The 23,802-nt window shown below is 39.8% G+C and overlaps 1 protein-coding gene across 5 annotated transcripts in view; it reads right to left on the bottom strand.

Annotated features, from left to right (window-relative positions):
- Positions 1-23,185, bottom strand: part of PPA2 (inorganic pyrophosphatase 2) — a 113,795-nt gene extending 90,610 nt beyond the window's left edge. Inside the window, exons 1-3 of one of the 5 annotated variants that reach the window (XM_054484614.2) lie at positions 22,890-23,127; positions 5,627-5,691; positions 2,576-2,620 (exon numbers count right to left, since the gene is read on the bottom strand). In XM_054484614.2, the coding sequence (XP_054340589.1) occupies positions 2,576-2,620; positions 5,627-5,691; positions 22,890-23,046 (267 nt within the window). In that variant the 5' untranslated portion in view covers positions 23,047-23,127. Of the gene's footprint in view, positions 1-2,575; positions 2,621-5,626; positions 5,692-22,889 lie in introns of all 5 variants that reach the window. The other 4 variants (XM_054484617.2, XM_054484616.2, XM_054484613.2 and 1 more) reach the window with 4 other exon arrangements.
- Positions 23,186-23,802: the final 617 nt, after the last annotated feature.

The raw sequence follows: 23,802 nt of genomic DNA on the forward strand, positions 1-23,802 counted from the left end.
AAAACTAGTCCTCCATCCCAAATCATTTGAGAAGAAGTGATTTAACATACTTATTTTCGATCATGCCATACATCAATACCACCTCACCAGCTTCAACCAATTAAAAAAAAAAAAAAGTTTCCCAGAGCCCCGTCTCTCATCTATCTGAATTAAATTGCTCTGGGTGGAGCCAGGGCACTGCTTATTTATATAGGCTCTCCAAGCAATTTTAATATGCAGCCAAAGCTGGACTAAAGCATTGCTGAACAGTATCACGGAGGTTTTCTAGTGTAACATGGAATGCTGTTATTTCAAAGAATGCTATTTACACAATTAAATGTAGATATATATTGAGCCATAAAAGTAATGATGATTTATATTAAGTTTTTCTACATAAGACTAAAGGTTACAAATGGCAAAGCTGCAAGCCCATAATGAGATAAACAACAGAGCTGAGAATAAATTCTCAATAACTGCTCCTTAGAAGTATGTCTCATACCTATCTTAGCAACCTTACATACAGTCCTGCTGTTACGTTTCATTTTCTATGCTCTTTCATGAGGTACCCCTGCACCTGTTTAAATATGTCTGAAGTAGCTGTTAAAAAGAAAAACCAAAGTAAATGGCAGATGTTCACATAATTTATTCATCCCTGAAAGCCTGGCTATAGGAGAACAAATGCTTGCAGATGAATACTCAGAGGTGACCAAGAAGACCAAGCTGGTGACAATCGTTTTACACAATGACACCTACCAAAACCACTCACAGATACTTGAATTAGGCCAAATGAACAATAAATGAGGTTTGAATTTTAAGCCTGCAAACCACATTCTCCCTCTTCATTTGCTCCTAATCACTAAGAGCTTATTTCCAACCTGCCTTTCTTCTCTCCAGCTGAAATGTATTTGTCCTGTAATTAATTTTTTAAAGCCAATGCTAGCCTGGTTTTCCTAAGATTAATGTTAATTATAAACCAACAATGGTCTGCCAAATTTTATATGAAAATAAAAAAGATAAAAGGAGCACAAGTCAAATCAGAAAGTTGTGCATGTGGCAAGGACTGTGAACTACTCCTTCGATCCTTTTCTTTCTCTCCATTTTTTTCCTTGTATTTTTGTTGCAGAAGTCAAAACAGAAAAACTAATCAGATGTATGAAAAAGCAGTCAGTACATTTTATATACATGGGGAAAAGACAGGAAGAAATCACTCTTCTTTCCTCTCTAATCCTGAAAATTTCAAATAAACTCAAATCAGACAGTCTCTAACATAAAAACTGTGTTCTAAGAATTAAATTTTAATTTGAACGTCTGGGCTCAGAATATGTTTTTCCCACTAATGTATTTCATTAACCTGAAATAACTGTTTCAGGTTAATACACTAAGTCCCTAGGGATCTAGAAACCCTTGTTCACTCAACATCTAGGGCAGTGGTTCTCAAACTTCATGTTTAGGATGCACCTAGAACACTTGTGAAATACCTAGATTAACCAGGCCCTATCAAGCAGAGAATCTGACTTAGTAAATAGGAGATGGGGCACGGAATCTGAATTTTTAACAAGCACTCTAAGTGGTTCCAGTGTAGATGGTTCAAGAACCACACCAGTTTAGAAATATAGAAGATAGATAGCAGGCAAAGGTTGTAGGAATTTAAAGGCCCCCATAGGTATGTTTGGAAGTATATTCAAATGCTGGAGCTGTAAGTTTCAGTTGGGGTAGAGAATAAATGGAAATAAAGCTGGAAAGGTAAAAGAAGACAGGAAGGCAGCAGGAAAAGCTGCCTGGCATCAGAATCAGAGGGATAAAAGGACACTTGTAGCAGGAGATGGAATGACAGACATCAATCAAATGTTCTGGTCCTAAGTCAGGAACTATTAAAGGTTTGACAGCCACATATATTTATTTAGATATATTTAGAATATACATACTTAGAATATATTTATATTAGCATACAGTTGGTATAAGTGTTTTTCTTCTCCTCTACTCCCAAAAGATTATTGTTCCTGGGTTCTAAAACAGCCTCTCAAACCATCTTCTCTCTTATAATTTAAAGTGAAATATTTCATTTATAATGAAGTACATTTACTTTAGACCATCTACCAGGATAATTAACTTACTATTAAAATCTGGGTTCCTGTGCTAATTCTCTCAGGTTTTCCCGTTGTAAAATGAAGTGGAAATGAAATACCTACAACAGTCAAATTCGTAAGACAGAAAGTAGAATAGTGCTTCCCAGGGCCTCGGGGGAGGGAGGAAATGAGAAGTTGCTCAACATGTAGAGTTTCAGCTTGGGATGATGAAAAAGCTCTGGAGATGGATGGTGATGAGGATTCCACAACAATGTGAAATAACTTAATGCCACTAAATTGTACTTTAAAAAAGTTAAAATGGTAAACCTTATGTTATTAATATTTTACCACAATAAAAAAAGTTAAATGGCAATAGTTGCCCTAGCTGCCTTAAAGAAAAACATCAGAATGCACATGAAAGTCTTGCAGGGGTAAAAACCTTAGAATCATTTTACAAATGCAAACTATCATCAAGGTATTTAACAGACAATATAAAAGTGATTCACAAAAATAAAAACCTTTGGATATACCTCATATTCATCATTTCGTGCTTTCTTCATAGGAATGCCATTTTCCTATAAAAGAAAAGACGGTGTTTATGACTGCAATATTTCATGAAAGTATACAGTGGCACTGCATAGCAATAAAAATATGACTATTGTATAGACATTCTACAAAAAGACTGTCCAGAAATCTGAGTCAACAGAGAACCTACCAAATGCCTACTTCGTTGTCCCCTGAGCATTTGTATCTCCAGAACAGAGCATCGAAGTGTTTCATAAAAGAAATGATCAGAAAAGCCAAATCTCTTTCAAGTATATTTTCCCAGTTTTTATAAAATAAGCAAAGGCTCTGTTCAGTCTTTAAGAAAAGACTGGAGTTTCCAGTGATTATGCTTAAAACAGTCATTTCATTATTGAAATGAAGCTCCAGGGAGCATGACTAACAAGCCGTGAAAGCACTCAGCTGCACCTCCTGCCTGTGAATTCTACCAAGGTGTGAATACTACGCCTCCACCAAGCACTTTTTTTCTTTTTTCTTTTCCCATTAAACCAAGCACTTTTAAATTAAAACTGACTTCGTGGTGGGTTGGGAAGAAAAATTATGCCATTCACAAATGCTCAACCAGCATATGTAACGTTTATACACCAAAATGACTACTAATGAAGAAAACAAAACAAACAGAAAATCATTTTTCCAAATCAGCTCTGAAACATTATTTTTGTTTTTGCTGTTGTTGTTGTGAGACGGAGTCTCGCTCTGTTGCCCAGGCTGGTGGAGTGCAGTGGCGCAATCTTGGCTCACTGCAAGCTCCGCCTCCTGGGTTCACGCCATTCTCCTGCCTCAGCCTCCCGAGTAGCTGGGACTACAGGCGCCCGCCACCAGGCCTGGCTAATTTTTTTTGTATTTTTAGTAGAGACAGGGTTTCACCGTGTTAGCCAGGATGGTCTTGATCTCCTGACCTCGTGATCCACCCGCCTTGGCCTCCCAAAGTGCTGGGATTACAGACGAGAGCCACTGCACCCAGCCATTATTTTTGTTCTTAATATACCACATCCCAAAGTACAAAGCAAGAGTTTTAATCATTACTGGCTGAGATCTAGGGAAACCTATTTATACAACCACTGTGCATAGCCATTTCCGTATCTCCAGAATTCATTGGCATATCCTGTTGTATTTGCTGGCCCTATTATCAATTTTGCCTAATCCCTAATTTCATATTTCCCAAAACCCATCCTCCTTAGATAAAACGTTATTCTCACTGACATGTTTCTAGCTTACTCTCTTTTCTACCTCCACCTCTATCTACTATACGATTCTCAAAAATACAGCTTTATTATTATTGTTGTTATGAGGTATACAGATTTTGCTATAGCATACCCCTGACAACACTACCCACCAGTCACATTTTATCTTTAATTTCCTTGTTGTATTTTTATAGCACTTAACATTATCTGACTGACTTGTTTTATGTTTGACTCCTCCAACTGAGTGGAAATTATACCTATCTTATTCACTACTACACCCACAGTGCCTAGAACAGTGCCTGGCTCATAATAAGCATTCAATGACTACTGATTGAATGAATAAATTAATGAATAAGTGAATGCATGCACTTTTGGCCAAAAGCAAAGAAAGGTGTTGGGAGACATGAGATATTTAGGTTTGAAAGTTCAGTGGCCAAAACAAAACACAGGAACACATATACACACACACTCTCACACACTCGCATGGACACACACAGTAACATAGAGTTCCTTTTGCCTCTGGTTTCCTTCTATTGTCCTGGAGCTGCACACTTAAAAGTAATGAGCTGAAGGCATTACACAAGAGAAGTGAGGAGTATAAACTCTGGAGTTAGAGCACCTAAATCCAATCCCACCTCCAAAACACACGAGATTTGTGATGATGGACAAGGTACTTAGCCTCGTTAACAAAATAAGGGTAATAAATGTAGAGCCAGAAGGATTGAGATAATCCATGTCAAGCAGGGAACACAGTGCTGGCTAAGTACCACAAGCACTTGATAAATTATTGATATTATTCTACTGCCAGTTCCTTATTCTGAAGAGCTGGGAAGCAGCACAAATCCTACTTCACATCCCATAACCTCACTATGATGTATAATATTCAGCCTCTGAGGTAACACCGGGGTCAAACAACCCTTGCATCTGAAGCAGCCTCCTCACTTCTTCACTGGCCTCTGCCCCTATATTGATCACCCCACATCCTAGAAAACCCAACCCCAAATTAACCGGTTCCATATAATTTCAACCTGGAATGTGGTCCTGGTTATTTACTTAATAGTTGTACCCCCTTAAAAAATTTGGTAATTCACTACTTGGATTTTAAGGAAATAACTTACAACTTAATGATGATCATGAATATTACCAAATATGCCATATTACCAACTAATCATGAGAGATCTCAAAATACCCCAACAATTTTTATTTGATAGCATCAGTTCTCCTGGCATCTTTCACACCCTGACAACTGTCAAGTGATTTTCAGTTCTAAGAGAACAGCTATTCAAACACCATCAATTTTACCCCTGCTTTATTTCTCTAGCACCTGTTTCATAGAGTGGTTAAAGAGCATGAGCTTTGTGGTCAGAAATGCTAATTCCAAAACTAGCTCTGGCACTTACCAGATCTTAGACAAGTCAATAAAAATGCCTTGAGCCTCAGTGTCCTTGGAAAGAACAATAGCAACTCATAACAATTAAATAACATTATGTTCACATAATGGCCAGCAAATAAAAAATAATCCACAAACGTTAGCTGATCATTGTAAATAAACCTCTTGTTAATTTCCTAAATTACTATCCTTAAATCTTTATTTCCTACCGAATTCTAAGTTTTATGGACCAGTAACACCCCTTTCTCCCAATTCCTCATGGAAGAATCCTATTCTCATACAAATTTTAATTCATATAGGAGGCTTATGACCCGGTTATAGTAACTCCTGTTTGTCCTCCTGACTTCCAACAACACTTTTTCCTTTCAAGGTGCTTCCAAAAAGCATCTTATGGTGATACTGGCAGTACACGTTTTCATTCCCAAAACAAGTCAAAACAATACCTCTTTAGAGTTCACCTTCAGAGGAATATCATGAAAGGGGGAAATGTAGTGACCAGTTACATTCTCTGCAAAGAAACAAACAAACAAAACAAAACAGAATTAAAGCAACAGACACATTGTTCTATACAGCAATAATAAATATCCTTATCCACTTTTAAACTTACCCATTTTTTTCAAAGCTAACTTTAACTCCCAACTTAAAGTTAATTCAACTTTTAAAACTTGCCACAATCTAAGGACCGAAAAGAAATATATACCAGCTAAACCATATTTGGGTTGCTGAAATAATTTACTTATCCCTGTGGCTTAAAATATCCAAAGCAGAAAATATCTACAATAGACTAAAACCCAAAATATATATTCAAAAAAAAAACATCACTTTTGAAAAAGAGACTCATTACCAGTGAATTCTATTAAAACTGATGTCAATTTCCCTTGGGGAAACCTAACAATAGTATTCCCAATTTCTACCTACTATCCATAGGAAAAAAAGTCCAAAGTTCCTATTCAATTAAAAGAAAAGAAATATTGTTTCCATTCAATGTGGTAAGGATGCTAATACTAAGGTAAGCTCAGAACAAAAACAAACTTCAATAACAGAAACTATCTTACCTTAAAAGTTGTATACTAAAATGTGTATTTTAAATACTTTCAAAAGTATGTATTATTTAAATAAACACAATGCCTTTTAAATAAATACAATGCACTTTTACTGGAATACATCTGTCTCCAAAAGCTAAGCTTAATAGAGCCCTACAAAATTTTCACTTTGTAATTTCCAAAATCAGGCTGTTTTACTTCTGACCTGCTACCTGTTTGGCATAATTTTCAAATTTAGATTTCAATAATATTTAACAAAATAAAACAAAGACTGGCTAAATCTCAATAGCAACGAGCACACCAGCAACTACATCTTGGTTTCTTTCTTCTTTGTTTTTGAGACACGGTCTGGAATGCAGTGGCATGATCACGGCTCACTGCAGCCTCAAACTCCTGGTCTCAAACCAGCCTCTCACCTCAAGCCTCCAGAGCAGCTGGGACTACAGGCATGCACCACCACACCCAGCTAAGTTTAAAGTTTTTTGTACAGACAGGGTCTTGCTATGTTGCCCAGGCTTGTCTTGAACTCCTGAGCTCAAGCAATCCACCTACTTTGGGCCTCCCGAAGTATAGGGATTACAGGTGTGAGCCACTGCACCTGGCCCAGATTTTGGTTTTGAAATGCCATTCTCCAATAAAAGGAACTAGGCCTCCTTGGAGAAAGGCTTGATTCTAATGCTGGAGCAAAGAATACCCAAGATGAGCTTGGAGCATCTTGTAGGGTCAGAAGTCAACCAAGTGCTCAAAAATCAAAAGACTAGAGGTATGGTAAAGGGAAATGTGAACCAATCTGAAAGAGTTCCCAAAGGCCAAAGCTGGAACAATTTGAGCAACAAAATATAAAACAAATATACATGAATCCACACTAATACAAACAAATGATAAATGAGAAGAAACAAATCCAAGACTGAGAAACTGTAACAGATTGTTAGACAGTAACGAAATACAATGACTAAATGCAGTCTGGTATGCTGAACTAGATCCTGGAACAGAAGAATGACATTAGTGGAAAAACTAGTGAAATCCAAATAAAATCTGGAGTTTAGTTAACGGCATGTGCCAATGTTAGTTTCTTCGTTTTGAAAAATGTACAATGACAATGGTAAATGATGTTAAGATGATAATATTAGGGAAAAACTGGGGTGCGGGGTATGCTGGAATCCTGTACTAACCTTGCAGCTTAACCCAATCTAAAATTATTCCAAAATGAAGCTTATTAAACAACAACAACAACAAATAAGCCCTGGATTCTGCCCAATAAAAACAGAGGCATGGCCAGGCACGGTGGCTCACGCTAATTCCAGCACTTTGGGAGGCTGAGGCAGAAGGATCACCTGAGGTCAGGAGTTTGAGATCAGCCTGACCAACATGGCGAAACCCCGTCTGTACTAAAAATACAAAAATTAGCTGGGCGTGGTGGTGCATGCCTGTTATCTCGGCTACTCAGGAAGTTGAGGCAGGAGAATCGCTTCAACCCAGGAGGCGGAGGTTGCAGTGAGCCGAGATCGCACCACTGCACTCCAGCCTGGCGACAGAGCAAGACTCCCTCTCAAAAAAAAAAAAAAAAAAAAAAAAAAAGTCATATAACTTACCAATGCAGTTAATTCCCACCAATATTTTATTTCCCCCTACCATGCTTTGTGCTTTACCTTAGCACTTATCACTAGAATTAAGTTCTGGAGTTTTTGTAGTTGTTCATTTTTGTTTGTTCTGTTACGCTTTCTACTGGATCTCTAGCATTTGGGAAAGTACTCTAGCACTTAATAGGCATCCAATATATACTTGCTGAGCAAATATCTGTTAGATAAATGTCTCTATTACTATTTTATTTTTCCCTTTAAACTGTTAACATAATATTTATTTCCCTACCTTAGCAACAAGGTAATTCCTGAAGGATGTGTGCACAAGGTAGGGGTAAAAATGAGAAAGAGCATACAAATGGCAAGTACATAAAACTTTGGCTATGGTCTATAAAGCTCTTTTCATCAGTAAAGGGACGTACTTAAAAAAAACTTCTCTTTCATATATTACATCAGATTTCAAATTCTCTGCCTGATTTTCAAAGTTATCTATGAGTAACACAAGAACACAAAAAACAAAATTACCAATTTTCTACATGATTACTTACTTTTCTAAATGTAATAGATACTAAAGTGGGCCACATTTACATGTTTTCAATTAAAATAAAATATGGTGATGGGAACTGAAAATGGTGCACTTGCTCTGGAAAACAGTTTGGCTGTTTCTTGTAAAGTTAAACATACAATTAGCATGTGACCCAGAAATCCCACTAAGTATTTAACTGAGAAATAAAAACATGTTCACCCAAAAAATCTCTATATGTTTATAGCAGCTTTATTTGGAATCACCAAAAACTGTAAACAACGCAAATGTACAACTGGTAAATGAAGAAAAACTATGTTACACTCATATAGTGGTCTTTTAATCAATGGTTTATTAATTATTCCACAATAAAAAGGAATGCACTATTGATACACACAATAAAATGGATGCATCTAAATACATTGTATCAAGTGAAAGAAGCTCAACTCAATTCCATTTACATAACATTTTGGAAAAGGCAAAACTATAGGATAAAGTGCAGATCATTGGTTGGTTGCCAGGGGCTGATGGTAAGAGAGTAGGGTTGACTCTAAAGGGGGCCACAAAAAATTTTTTGGGGAGGGACAGACCTGTTCTGTACTTTGTGATGCTGTTTACACAAATCTATGTTCTGTTAAAACTCAGAAGTGTCCACAAAAAAAGTAAATTTTACTGTACGTAATTTTAAAAATAAGTAAATATGGAGCTGAAAGACAACTAGGAGGTTAAGACATACACAGTAAGCCCTCTGCATCTGCAGATTCAAACAATCGCAGATCGAAAATATTCTGCAAATTTTTAAAAAATAAAAATACAACAATAAACAATACAAATAAAACAATACAATATAACGACTATTTACATAGCATTACAAGGCATCAGATATTGTAAGTAATTCAAAGAGGATTAAAAGTAGACAAGAGGGTTCCTTTCTCTTGGTTTCTTTCCATCCTCCCCCACCCATAAGGAAAGAAAAAATAGGAGGAGTGCATAGGTCATATGTAAATACTACGCCATTTTACATCAGGGACTGGAACATCTGCAAATTTTGGTATCCAAGGGGTTCTGGAACCAATCCCCTGCAAATACAGAGGGACAACTGTAATGTATAAATGGAAGCTCTTATTCCAAGAACAATCATCAATCTGTGATTGTCCTCTCTTCAAGTCACTAAAGTAAAAAAGGTAGAATTCTGAAAAGAAAAAAATACAATCCTTTAACAGATTACTTCAATTGTTCATTTGGGACCTATCATTGTGATAGAAATGAACAATAATTTCAGCTCTAAGAATCCAGGAAGTTACACAAACAAGGGAAGTTTGTTATCATGGGGGTAAAAGAAACTTGACAGAAAAGCTAGGCTGCCTTTGTAATTAAGAGTAAATAAGTCTAGGACACTGATTTGGTGTTAAATTTCCCTAAAGATCCAATGCTCTTGTTAACTGTGGACAAGCCCAATACTTATTAAGATGTAAGATCATATATATATGTATAGTTTTCTAATTGTCATTTGGAAGGTAAAAAGATTACAAATGAGTGAATGGTCTGTATTTACTGACTTACATAACCATACCTACTAGAAGCTATTTCATGAAATAGTATTAATAAATAAAAATGTAATAATGAAGAAAAAGAGTAAAAATATAACTATTTCTAGAAAACAAATATGGCCTTAGATCTCAGGTAATGATAATGCTTTAATGGGCAATATATCTATAAATTTGCACAGGAGCAACGACTAGAAAGGCCAAAAACCTGACTTCTAGTTACTCAGCTTCATAAAAGTGGCAATTGAAGAATGATGAGGTTCATAAATTTGGAAAGCAGAGCTTTATTTCTCATAAAGGGCTGCAACCTGCAAGCATGCTCAATTGAGCTTCATGCTTCTCCACAAGACCCATGTTCAAAAAACGGTGGTGTTAGCATGATCTGAGGGTGGAGTTTTCAGCTCTCTGATGTCAAAAGGTGAAGTGGAAAACATGAAAACCCTCACTGCACATTCTCCATAGATTTGCCAGAACCACTTTTATCAGGAGGGAATGCTGGTGAGTTGTTTTGTGGAAACCACAAAAGGGAGGGGCAGCAGTCAGACTTTTGGTTGGTATCACCATCTGTGGAGTCTTTCGAAAGGGCTGGTTTCTATTTAGCCCTTAGGGAAGAAAACTTATTAGCAGTTAGTGAGGGAAAGGGTATAAGCAGGCATAGTTGACCTCCCCATTCCAGTCGTGGCCAAGAACTCAGTTTTCAAGGTTTCTCTAGGGTCCTCTTGGCCAAAAGGAGACCCATTCAGTCAACTGAGGGGCTCAGAATTTTAGTTTATTTCTCAACAGTCACTCAATTTCTCTGAAGCTTGATTTGCATTAAGCAATATGTATTTACAGAGTGTTTCATATGAAAAGGACATGTACTAGATTTTGGAATACACAAGTGCTAGACAGTGATCCATGCCCATAGCTAAGACAAGACACGTTACATCACTGTCATCATCATCATCACCTAGTAAGTTTAAACACAAAGGCATCCTCTCAGCACTATTAGAAAACTAAACATTTTCCTAACGTGCAAAAGGATAAGAACTCATTAAAAGTTTTCCAGGGCCAATCATGTTGGTATGCTATTATGTTCCATTTAAAGGGTATTAAAATTCTCTAAAGGTGGACTTAAAGATATGTAGTATCTATCCTGATCCTCTACAAAATGAATGAGATAATCTATATGGTACATATGCGCTACAGACAGAGGGATATGGTATATGGAACAAGCACTGTGGCAACACATGCCGTTATTTTTAAAAAGATAGTAGAACTTATCTAGCACTAGGTTAAAAAAAAAAAAAAGGTGGTAGAACTGAAGCACACATCAGACAGCCCTTCCTCAGAACCACAGAATACATTAGTGATACATCTTAGGTTAGAACTTTCTTATCTGAAGCTCAGGCTGCTTGTTTCTTAACAATTGAAAACAAGCTATTGCCAATTTGCTTTTTAAAACACCTATTTTGCTGTTGTTAAGCCAGAGCAATGCAGGTCCATGACTGAAAAAATAATAGTTTCTACCTCTCCCCAGTCTAGTTCCACTCCTGGGAGCAACCCATTTTCAACTCTTTGAATTAGGCCTAGTGGTTACCTTCATCTTTCTAAATAGTATATTTAGTAGTTTTTGTTTATCAATTGTAGAAATTACCTACTGATTCCAATTCTGAGAGATAGTTTAGTTCAATCTATTCCACGTAAGTTCTTAATTGGCTAATGTTAATACTTTACACCTTTTTATTCCACCAAATATATTGATATGGTTTGGCTGGGTCCCCACCCAAATCTCATCTTGAATTCCCACATGTTGTGGGTGGGACTCAGTGGGAGGTAACTGAATCATAGGGGTAAGTCTTTCCTGTGCTGTTCTCATGATAGTAAATCTCACAAGATCTGATGACTACAGAAGTGGCAGTGTTCCTGCACAAGCTCTCTTCTCTTGTCTGCCACCATATGAGACGTGCCTTTCACCTTCTGCCATGATTGTGAGGCCTCCCCAGCCATGTAAAACTGTAAGTCCAATAAATCTGTTTCATTTGTAAATTCCGCAGTCTTGGGTTTGCCTTTATCAGCAGAATGAAAATAAACTAATACAGTAAATTGGTACCAGTAGGGTGCAGTGCTGCTGAAAAGATAATTGAAAACGTGGAAGCAACTTTGGAACTGGGTAACAGGCAGAGTTTGGAACAGTCTGAAGGGCTCTGAAGAAGACAGAAAAATGTGGGAAAGTCTGGAACTCCCAAGAGACTTGATAAGTGGCTTTGACCCAAATGTTGATAATGATATTGACAATGAAATCCAGGCTGAGGTGGTCTCAGATGGAGATGAGGAAATTGTTGGAAACTGGAGCAAAGGTGATTCTTGACAGTTTTAGCAAAGAGACTGGTGGCATTATGCCCCTGCCCTAGAGATCTGTGGAACTTTGAACTTGAGAGAGATGATTTAGGGTATCTAGTGGAGGAAGAAATTTCTAAGAAGCAAAGCATTCAATAGGTGACTTGGGTGCTGTTAAAAGCATCCAGAGCATAAAAGTTTGGAAAATTTGTGGCCTGACAATGTGATAGAAAAGAAAATCCCATTTTTTGAGAAGAAATTCAAGCCAGCTGCAGAAATTTGCGTAAGTAACAAGGAGCCAAATGTTCATCCCCAAGACAATGATGAAAATGTCTCCAGCGCATGTCAGAGGTCTTCACAGCAGCCCTTCCCACCACAGGCCCTGAGGCCTAGGAGGAAAAGGTGGTTTCGCCAGGCTCAGGGTCCCTCTGCTGTGTGCAGCCTAGGGAGTTGGTGCCTTGCGTCCCAGGTGGTCCAGCCATGGCTAAAAGAGGCCAAGGTACAGCTCAGGTTTTTGCTTCAGGGGGTGGAAGCCCCAAGCCTTGGCAGCTTCCAAGTGGTGTTGAGCCTGCGGGTGCACGGAAGTCAAGAACCGAGGTTTGGGACCTCTGCCTAGATTTCAGAAGGTGTATGAAAACGCCTGGATGCCCAGGCAAAAGTTTGCTGCAGTGGCAAGGCCCTCATGGAGAACCTCTGCTAGAGCACTGTGGAAGGGAAATATGAGGTTGGAGCCCCCATACAGAGTCCCTACTGGGGCACTGCCTAGTGGAGCTGTGAGAAGAGGGCCACTGTCCTCCAGACCCCAAAATGGTAGGTCCACCAATAGCTTCTACCATGCACCCAGAAAAGCCGCAGACATTCAATCCAGCCCATGAAAGCAGCAAGGAGGGGGACTATACCCTGCAAAGCCACAGGGACGGAGCTGCCCAAGACCACAGGAACCCACCTCTTGCATCGGCATGACCTGGATGTGAGACATGGAATCAAAGGAGATCATTTGGAGCTTTAATATTGGACTGCTCTGCTGGATTTTGGACTTGTATGGGGCCTGTAGCCCCTTTGTTTTGGCCAATTTCTCCCATTTGGAATGTTTTATTTACCCAATACCTGTGCCCCCATTGTATCTAGGAAGTAACTAAATTGCTTTTGATTTTACAGGCTCATAGGTAGAAGGGACTTGCCTTGTCTCAGATGAGACTGTGGACTGCAGACTTCTGAGTTAATGTTGAAATGAGTTAAGACTTTGGGGGACTGTTGGGAAGGCATGTTGGTTTTGAATGTGAGGACATGAGATTTGAGAGGGCCCAGGGGCAGAATGATATGGTTTGGCTGTGTCCCCACTCAAATCTCATCTTGAATTCCCACATGTTGTGGGAGGGATCCTGGTGGGAGATAATTGAATCATGGGGGCAAGTCTTGTTCTTGTGACAGTGAGTAAATCTCACGAGATCTGATGATTATATAAAGGGGAGTTTCCCTGCACTAGATCTCTTGTCTGCCACCACATGATACATGCCTTTCACCTTCTGCCATGACTGTAAGGCCTCCCCAGCCATGTGGAACTGTAAGTCCAATAAACCTCTTTCTTTTGTAAATCGCCCAGTCTCAGGTATGTCTTTATCAGCTGCGTGAAAACAAACTAATACAAATATATAATATTTCTTAACATCAATAACCTGCCTTTTACCTCCCTTTCCTCATTCTTCTAATTTTTGTCTTCTGCATATTTATTTTTCCATATCAAGGCTCATAGAATGTTCTGTAATCATACTGAATTTTCTATGCATTTCCTATTATATATATCAAAAATTTCTCTTAGACAAGAAAAACCTGGAATGCTCATTAAAATGCAGATCCCTGAACCACCATCCTACATCTAGTGAATCAAAATCTCAAGGAGGAAGAAATGAATATCTGTATTTTTAGCAAACATCCCAAATAATTCTTACACTCAGGTGTGTGAGAAGCGCTGTCTATGTGTTTATTTTTGGTGAGGAGGATGCTATAATTAAATTTCCTTTTTTGGTTCAGCTTCTATTTTTCTTCATGCTTCTAATTATCTTTCTTACATTGTCATAATCACATCTATAAATTATTCCAATGCCTCATGGATATCATCAAAATTATGGAATCCTCTCTTTACCCAAACAGCTCCTTCAGGAACCCTCTATCCTCAGGCTGCAATATGAACTGGATGCTTTCTGGGCATCCTAAGACTGCTTCTTTGCTCTCCAGTGTAGATCTATCATTTTCTGGATCCCATGCATTCATGTTTTTTGGTTTACTCGTCTTGCAGAAGCATATCCCTAATAAGTGTTCTGTAAGAAGGATTGCATGTGAGGCCAATTTTTCAAGTTGTTAAATGTCTAAAATGTCTTTACTCAGTTCTCACTCCAGATTGACAGCTGGCTGGGTAGAGAATTCTAGGAGGAAAACTCTTTTCTCTCAGAATTTCAAAGGCATTACTCCAGTCTTTGAGCATTCAGTGTTGAAGGCCTGTTATCTGACCACCCCCCAGCCCCCGCCCCCAGCAAGACATGTGGGATCCTCTCAATAGCTGTATAATAATGTGACTGGGGGGGTCAGAATACTTGGGTCCTTCAATTCTTAGATTTTTTTCTATTATCCCTTTTACAATTTCTTCTCCATTTTGTCTGTTCTTTCTTTCTGAAACCCATATGAGTCAAATGTTGGTCTTTCTGGATTCAATCTCTGTGTCACTTCTTCTTGCCTCCTTTTTCTATCTCTGACATTTTGTTCTACTTTCTGATAGATTTCTTTACCTTATCTTCTAATTCATCTATATTCATTTTTTTAGGACTGCTGTAACAAACTACCACAAACTTCGTGTCTTAAAACAGAACATCATTCAACCCACTACACCTTCTACTGAGTTACTTGTTTTAACAACTTATTTGTTAAAGAGGTCTTGGTTTTGATTGCCATTTCTTCACAGCCCACTCTTCCTTTCTTTTATAACAGATGTAATAGAGAACACCCATTTGACCTTCTAAAATTCAAGTTTCTTGTTTTTCCCATTTAATTTTTAAGTTTTCCTTAAATTCATTCAGTAAATATTTCTTGAACATATGCACTGTACTAAGCATGGTTCTAGATACTAGATACAAACCCCAATTCCCCGTTCTTATGGAAATCACATTCTAGTTGGGGTGCAGAAGCAATGATTATGTGTTTATTCTATCACATATCATAAGCACTATAAAGATAAACAAATTAGGGAAAGTGAAGAATGAATAATGGAAGCATTACCAATGGCAAATCCCTATGGCTCTGCAACAATCTCAATTCTTGCCTCCTCAGAAGAAAGAATTCAACTGAGGGGCAGAAGGCAGAAGGAGAGGCCAAGGCAATTTTAGAGATGGAATGAGTTTATTATAATAAAAGGCTTTAGAGCAGGAACAAAGGGAAGGAAGGTACACTTGGAAGAGGGCAAAGTGAGCAACTTGAAAAGACAAATGCACGGTTTGACCTTTCAACTTGGGGTTTTATATGTTGGCATACTTTCAGGATCTTGTGTCCCATCTCCCCTGATTCTTCCCCTGGGGCAGGCTGTCTGCACACACAGTAGCCTCCTAGCACTTGGGAAGGGGACCATGTGCAACGTGTTTACTGGAGTTGTACACATGTTCACTTGAGGTGTTCTTCCCTTACCAGTCGAATGTCCCTAAGAGGTCACATACCAAACTCTGCCATTTTGCCTCTTAGTGCAAATGCTTGAGCCCACTCACCCAGTTCCTGAGATCTCATGGGAAGCTGCTGATCACCAGCTTCGGGTGCTTCTGTTTATTTGGAGATTGCCTTTCCCTGGTGCAGGCTGCAACCAATTAATATTTTAGAGAAACAGTTAACAACTGCCTGACCATCACCTGATGTTTGCCTGTCATTCCTGGTGTGTGTTGAGGGAGGGGAGCCTTCCTCTGCCCTGCTCATGCCTGACTAGCTACCTACTGTAACAGAAGGAGTAATATTTGACATTGAATGGTCAGGGAAGATCTCTCTGGTGGGTAACAGTTCAGCACAAATCTGAATGAAGTGAGGGAAGAGATCAAGTGGACCTCTAGGGAGGAGCACTGAAGGCATAAAAAGCACAGGTGTGCAGAGGAAAGAACATACATGGCATGTCTGAGAAACAGCAAGGAGGCCAGGATGGCAGGAGGACACTGATCAAAAGGAAAAGTGGCAAGCAATGAATTCAGAGAGGAGCCCAGTATTAGATCCAGTAGGACCTTACATGCTATGGTACATATTTCAAAAAATTTTTTGAGTGAAATGGAAAGCCACTGGCATTTTCAGCAGAGCTTGGACATTATCTGACTTACATTTTAAAAGGATGAAGGTGATTGCTGTATGGAAAGTAGACTATATGGGGCTAAGGGTAGAAGCAGGGTGAAGAATCAGGAGGTTACTACAACTTATCAAGGGAAAGATGATGGTGAAACAGAGAAAGTGAGAAGGGTGGAAGTGGAGAGAAGGAATTGTCTTTTGGTACATTTCAAAAAATTATGCTAATGAGTTAGCTGTGGGATAAGAGTAAAAGGTGAGAAGAATGATTCCCAGGTTATGGGTTAGCAACTAAAGAGAGAAAGAAACAAGTTTGGGGGGGGTGGGGGGTCAGGAGTTCGGTTTTGTACTGTTAATCTTGAGTTGTATCTTAAACATTTAGGTAGAAATACAGAGTAGAAAGCTGGATGTGTAAATTCTGAGTTCAAGAAGAGACTAGTGCTAATGTTATAAATCGGGGAATCCTAAAAAGCGTCTAACACTATGGGACCTGATGGGATCGCCCAGAGCAACAGCAATGGTCAGCAAACTCTGGCTTATGGGCCAAATCTGTCACATGGCCTGGTTTTATTTTTGTAAATACAGTTTTATTGGAACATAACCACAGCCATACTTTTACTGTCCATAGCTGTATGTTACAATGGCAGAGCTGAGTAGTTGTGACAGAGACTGGATGGTTTGCAAAACCTAAAGTATTCCTTATCCGGCCCTTTACAGAAAACTTTGCCAACCCCTGCCCTAGAGAGGCAGTATAGATAGAGAAGTGGGCTGAGGATTGAGCCCTGGGCATTTCAAAGGCTAGAGTTCAGAAATATGACAAAAGTTCAGCAAGGGAGAATGTGAAGGAGAAGCATCAAAACTAAGACAAAGTGCCTTCCCAGAGGAATGCAGTTTCCTCTGCGAAAGACAAAAAAAAAAAGTGTTTCAAAGAGAAAGTGATCAACTGTAAAAAGTACTGCTGATCGGTCACATGAGGACTTCAAACTGACCATTAAGGTCGCAGCATGGAGGTGACAGGTAGCCCTGACAAAAAGCAGTTTGGTAGAATAGTAGTGATGAAAGCCAAAGTTAGGTGATCCTTGGCTATTTGGTTTATATTAAAAAGACTAGAAAAAAATGACTGGGAACTCTGTGTTCCCACAGAGATGAATGGGTAGGAGGCTGGCTGTTATGCTGGGGTCCCCAAATACCAGCATGCAGAGTACTGCTGGGGCACCAACACCATCAGGGGTCCTACTTCCCTCTCAGCTCTTCATTCAACTTTTACAGTTGGAACTAGCACAACCCTCATGCATTAGACCTGCATGGGAAACATTTGTGTATTATTTGTAATACAACTTAAACTAATCCCCCCGTGTTAAGTTCTACATCCATCTAACTCTCTATCCTATCTTATATCAACACACCCACAACCTCTCTGAGGTTCTGCAGCAGCTCGGCTTTTCCCTAAACTACCTCCCCTGAACACATATACTTAAGCTGGGACTTCTTCCACACTGCTTCATTGATAACCATATCTCCATTGGTTTTTTAATCTTTTATATATATTTCAAAATCTCAAGCTTTGGTGGCTCCTTCTTATCTGTTGTTTTAGGGTTACCCTTTCTTACCCTCACTTACTATCACTTTAATAGGATATTTATTATAGGGGGAAAGAGATAAATGATCGTAGTCACTGTGTCATTTTTGCCTTGGTATTTCACTGTCATCAAAAATCAGATTGTGTCCTTAGGCATTAATTGCTAACCTCTATCAGGCCCATCAACCTACATGATATTGCCAAACAGTGGTCAAAATTTTCCCTTCAACTGGTCTGAAATTAGATTTTATTCTAGCATTTTCTAAGTTATCTATGTGATTCTTTCTCTCACAAGAGCAAGTTGTATCAGGATGAAAGTTTATTACTTACACTAGAGCAAGTGAGAAAATTGAATGGAATGTGAAAACCATACCTAATTTTATGTATCTATACCAGACAGCTAAATGTATGCCATATACCAACATATGATTACACACTACTACAAAACCACTTATAGAGATTCTTACTGGAAGCTTCAGCAATGACTAAAGCTAGCTTTATTTTCTGATAAAAAGATTAAGAAATGTAAAGAAGCCTAAAAACTTCAATAAAAACGCTTCCTCTGTTCCATATAGATCACACAATTCCTATTTCACAGCATTGATACAGAAAACGTTTAAGGTTTTAAGGACTGAAAAATCAAATAAAATACTTTTTCTATATTCACACAAAACCCATTGTGTTCCATTATATCAGCTGAAGTTCTATGATATAGGCCAACTTTAAAAAGTTACAGAAACTCATATTTAAGACTCAAACATATTTTGTGGATTATTCACGGGAAGTTCTCTTTTAAGTCCAAAGATACAGCACTTTCAATGGCAGATTACCCCTACTACTCAAATGACGTAAAGAAAACCTACAGCAATTTCAACACAAGCACATGCTTACTATAAGTGACAAAGCAAATTAATTTTAAAGAACTGCTTGGTTCATTTCCAGACTAAATAAAAGCAACTTGAATTATCCACAGCACTCTTTCTCTAAGTAACCAGTTGCCTATCCCATAATAACAAAATTCCTAATTATGGAAAGCATAGCTTTTCCCTATCCTTTGAGAAAAGTATGAAATCTAAAATAAAATTTCAAGTTATTAACAAAACAAACAAAAACATGCAAGATATCAAAGGAATACTGGCATGCAGCATTAGGTCTTTGGCTCAATATAATTGAGTCTAACTTCATTATGATTTCACAGCTAATTTAAAAGACTGCAAGTACCCACTAAAACTTTAAGACATAGGAAGCCGGGCACAGTGGTGCATGCCTATAGTCCCAGGTACCCAGGAGACAGAGGTGAGAGGATCGCTTGAGCTGGGGAGGTCAAGGCTGCTGTGAGTCGTGACTGCACACTGTGCTCCAGCTTGGGCAAAAGCGTGAGACCCCATCTCTAAACAAACAAACCAAAAAAATAAAATAAAAAGAATAAACAACAACAACAAAAAACCTTCTGAAACCTATAAATTAGCAGGAACACTTCAAAATAATCAACTGTATCCACATCACCTTATTTTCTCCCTTCACAGAATGTAATAATGATTTTAGTCTAGTGTCTTAAAGTCAAAAGGGAAAAATAAATAACATGTATTAAATACCTATCATGTGTGAGACACTGATAATTACACACATAGTCTCATTAACTGCCACAGCAAATCTATAAAATTACTAGTGCTATCCCCATTTTATTTATGGAGAAACTGAAACTGAGCTACCGGATGTCATCTGAAGGTAAGGGATGCCTCTGGTTAATTCAGTCGAGTGACTTGTCCAAGATGGTAAAGTCAAGACTACAACTTAAGTGGTTTGACTATTAGTTTAGAACTGTTATAGCACAGTTTCTTCTGTAAGTTGCAGAAATCATAACCCTGATGTCACTAAGATGTTAACAAATGTTCTGAGAAATAAATACTCTGTGGTTCAGGTTTCGGAGAAGTTATATCCAAATTTTCCAGAACTTAAATAGGCAAATTACTCTTCAAAAAAGCAATAAAATGGGAAGTGTTCTAATTTATTAAACCATGAAACCCTCTGTTTTAAAGAAAACCTAATAATACACCATGGGATGCTTGTGTTCAACTAAGCAGTCCAGAAAATGATCATCTGGTCCAATCTCCTCATTCCATGGTTTGAAAAAATGAGATACAGGGAGGTGAAGTGACAGCAAGATACTAACAGGGTCAGGGCTGGCACCAAGGAGACCTGATGATTCCCACCAGGATACTCTTTCCCCTAATCATCCTGTCTCACTCTTTCTACAAAGTTTAACACCAATTTTTTCTTTAAGTATTACATCAATCATTAATTCTGATTTTACTGAATGACAGTAAAGAGAAACCATTTACAGACATGAAGCTCGAAAATGTTCTACCTCCCAATGCACTAGTATTTCAGAGACTTGGAATATATTTGGAAATGTGGAAAATGATTACACTTTAGTAACACTGGTAACAATTTTAGACCAAGTAGTACTACACTCATATTTTTCTTTGAAGTGAGACATTAGTCCACCCTAGTACTGCATACAGACACACTGAGTAAAAAATATCCAATCTGTGATCACCTTTATAAAGGGCAATTTATCCGTTGCTTTCCCCTTACCCCATTCGCCCTAGAGTGGCTTCCTTTCACTTTGCCCTACCCCTTCGAGCACGTAGTAAACAGTCCTGGCCAGTGATGCCATCTGGCGGTTAGTTCAGAAATTGTTTAACCAACACACCTTCCAATCAGGATCTTACCATCGGGACCCTCTCCAAAACCACACTCCCCTTTCTTCCAAGTTTTGCCCATTTACCTTAGTAAAATCGGTTTTTCTTCTTTCTTGCCCTGTTTATCCAACTGAATGAAAAATATATTTTATTTGTGGCACTCTAGTTACAGAAAAATCATGAGTCCTAAGTACATTTGCAGCTAAAGAAACAAACCAACAATAAGAGGCCAACATACTCCCAAAAATGCCCCCATTTGACATCCTGTCTTAATAGAGACTGTTAGAATCTCCCTTATTCATCCAATGCCTTCAGGGAATACCAGTGCTGAGGACCTTGAGGATCATCACTTCAAGGTCAAATGCTTCATTTTACAGCTGAAGAAACTGGCTCTGTGAGAAAGAACTGAAGTAACCACCCACCCAACAGCACACAGCGAGTTAATGGCAGAGCCAAGATTATGGCCTAGGACTCCCCATTCCAAATCCGGTACTGAGTCAACTACTCTGTTTGCTCCAGGTTTCTCAAGCCTGTTTTTGCTCAACCAGCGTATTTACTTTTTCCATAATTAATTATAGTAATATTGTGAATCTCTGTACTATGCCTAACAGTGTCTAGCACACTTCATAAATATTTATTGATTATTTGGGTATCTATTAATTACTGTACTTATTGCAAATCTAGAATACTTGCAGTAGACAGGCCTTTTTTTTAATCGGCTTAAAAAGCGAATTGCCACTTTATAATTTTTTCTATGACTATTCCCATTAATCATCATATGGTAACCTTTTAGAACACAATCCATTCAGAAATTTGAGACTTCCTGTTCACCTGATTAGTCTTAACCAAAGATAGAAGAATATATGTGGCATAGGGTGAAAACTGCAACCAATTTTGAAGAAAATAAAAATTCTAGTACTAGTTGCATTATAATCAGACGACTTTAGGCAAACTCTTCTTTCCCACAAAATAATCCTCGACCCTAAATTCATGTAGCATAACTGCAAATCTCTCATAAATTACAAACATCTATAATGATTATAGGTATTAATAATGGTAATTTATATTTTAAGCCCTGTGACTAATCACTTTACATATATAATGTCAAGTAATTCTTGCAGCCCTATTTTACGGATGAGAAAAAACAAGGCTTAGCAACTTAAACTCGTTCGGGGGTCACAGAGTTAAGACGTGAAGAACTCGAGGGCCTGCTTAGAACTGAAAGCCTCCGAGCCAGTGCTCCGAAAAGGGGAGCGATAATGCAAGGCCCACTTTGATACCACCACTCCAAGGCTCTGCAGTCAGTGGGGCGTGAAGGCAAGCGACCAAGATCGCTATTTTCAGTTACGGTTAACGTGCACAGTGAAACAATGGGGTACACGGAACAATGAGTCACGAAGACCTGGGTCCTTTCTCTGAGCTGGGCAACTCAGGGACCCCCCCGAAGTCGCTTAGCCCTCTGGGCTTGTTCAGCTTGCGGAGGAAAAGGGGCTGCTCCGGAGCCAACGAGGGTTTGGATGGTGGATCACACTCAGGGGGTAAACTTGTGCGTAGCCAAGTCAAGCTTCTGGGAAAGAACCTTCATCAGAGTCCCTCCAAAAAAAGAAGACGCGCTGGATTAAGCATCCGCAAAGTTCCGCGTGCCTCTCCGACGTCATGGAGCTCCCGCAGTAGGAGGTTTCTTACGCCTCTAGGAAGGCCGGCGTGTGGGCGGGCTCTGCCTTCCCTTCCTCACTGAGTTGTGTGAACCGGAAACTGCGGCCGGGCCGGCTAATGGCTGCGGGCCGCCGCGGGGTGGCCGCTTGCACTCTGCCTACCCCTGGGGGAGGGCGGCTGGCAGGGCACAGGGCGCTATCTACCCCCCAGCCGGCAGCCCTGCGCCTCTGCGCTCCGCTTTGGGGTCTTGATCCGCCGCCTCCTCGCTGGCAGTTCTCGTGACTCGGTGCGCGCTCCCGCGGGAAGGAAGGTGGCCTGGACAGCGCGGCTACCGCTGAGGGCCCCAAAAAGAGAGAGGGGAGACCGCGCGGGGCGTCCCAAGTGTCCCCCATTCCATCCCCCACCCAGGTTTCTCCGGTGCGCCGCTCGGCGAACCTCCGGGAGCTACTTACTAAAGAAGAGGCGGTAATTCTGCGAGCAGGGCTGGCCGCGCTCCTCAGTGTGGTACAGGGCCATAGCACGGCGCGACCCGGTCCCTGCACTGGTCCCCAACCGCAGGCACGCAGCAGCTGGGGCACCCGTGCGCAGTAGCCGCAGCAGCGCGCTCATGGCGTCAATGACGGTCCGGCTGTGCGCGCGGAGCTACCTGGGGGCTCGGCCGGGCCGCACGCCGGTGCCCCCTACCGTCCGGAGTCATCCCTCCCGCCCCGACGCTTGGGCTGCGATCCTGGTCCCTGCCAGTGGAATCTGGGCCACCAGCCAGTTGTGCGCACTATGCCCTCAGGGAGGCCGCAGCTCAAAGACGAGTGAGACAAGACCCACCACCCCTGAAGAGCTCACTGCTACTCGTTAATTCATACATTTATTCATGCCTTCGTTTATCCCGTCAAGATTTACTATCATGATTTTTTATTATAGTGATGTAATATTGAGTGATTACTCTGTGCCAGGAACTGCTCTAGACCCTGTCCAATATAGGAGATGAGCGCACATGCACGCAAAGACATCACTATAAGACAAAATGATCAGGCCACCAGGTGAAAACGTGACGTTGACACCGACTTATAGAGCAAAAAACCCTAAGTAGCTTACTCAAATGCAATCTTCTCCATGAGGCCATTTCCTAACCCAGTAGAGATTATTTATTCTTTCTTTTATTTTATTTTTTGTTGTTGTTGTTTTGTTTTTGAGACGGAGTCTCACAGTGGTTGCCTGGGCTGGAATGCAATGGCACAATCTCGGCTCACTGCAACCTCCGCCTCCTGGGTTCAAGCGATTCTCCTGCCTTAGCCTCCTGAGTAATTGGGATTACAGGCATGCGTTACGACGCCCAGCTAATTTTTGTATTTTTAGTAGAGACGGGGT

This window comes from Pongo pygmaeus, chromosome 3, assembly GCF_028885625.2.
Source record: "Pongo pygmaeus isolate AG05252 chromosome 3, NHGRI_mPonPyg2-v2.0_pri, whole genome shotgun sequence".
Classification (NCBI taxonomy): domain Eukaryota; kingdom Metazoa; phylum Chordata; class Mammalia; order Primates; family Hominidae; genus Pongo; species Pongo pygmaeus.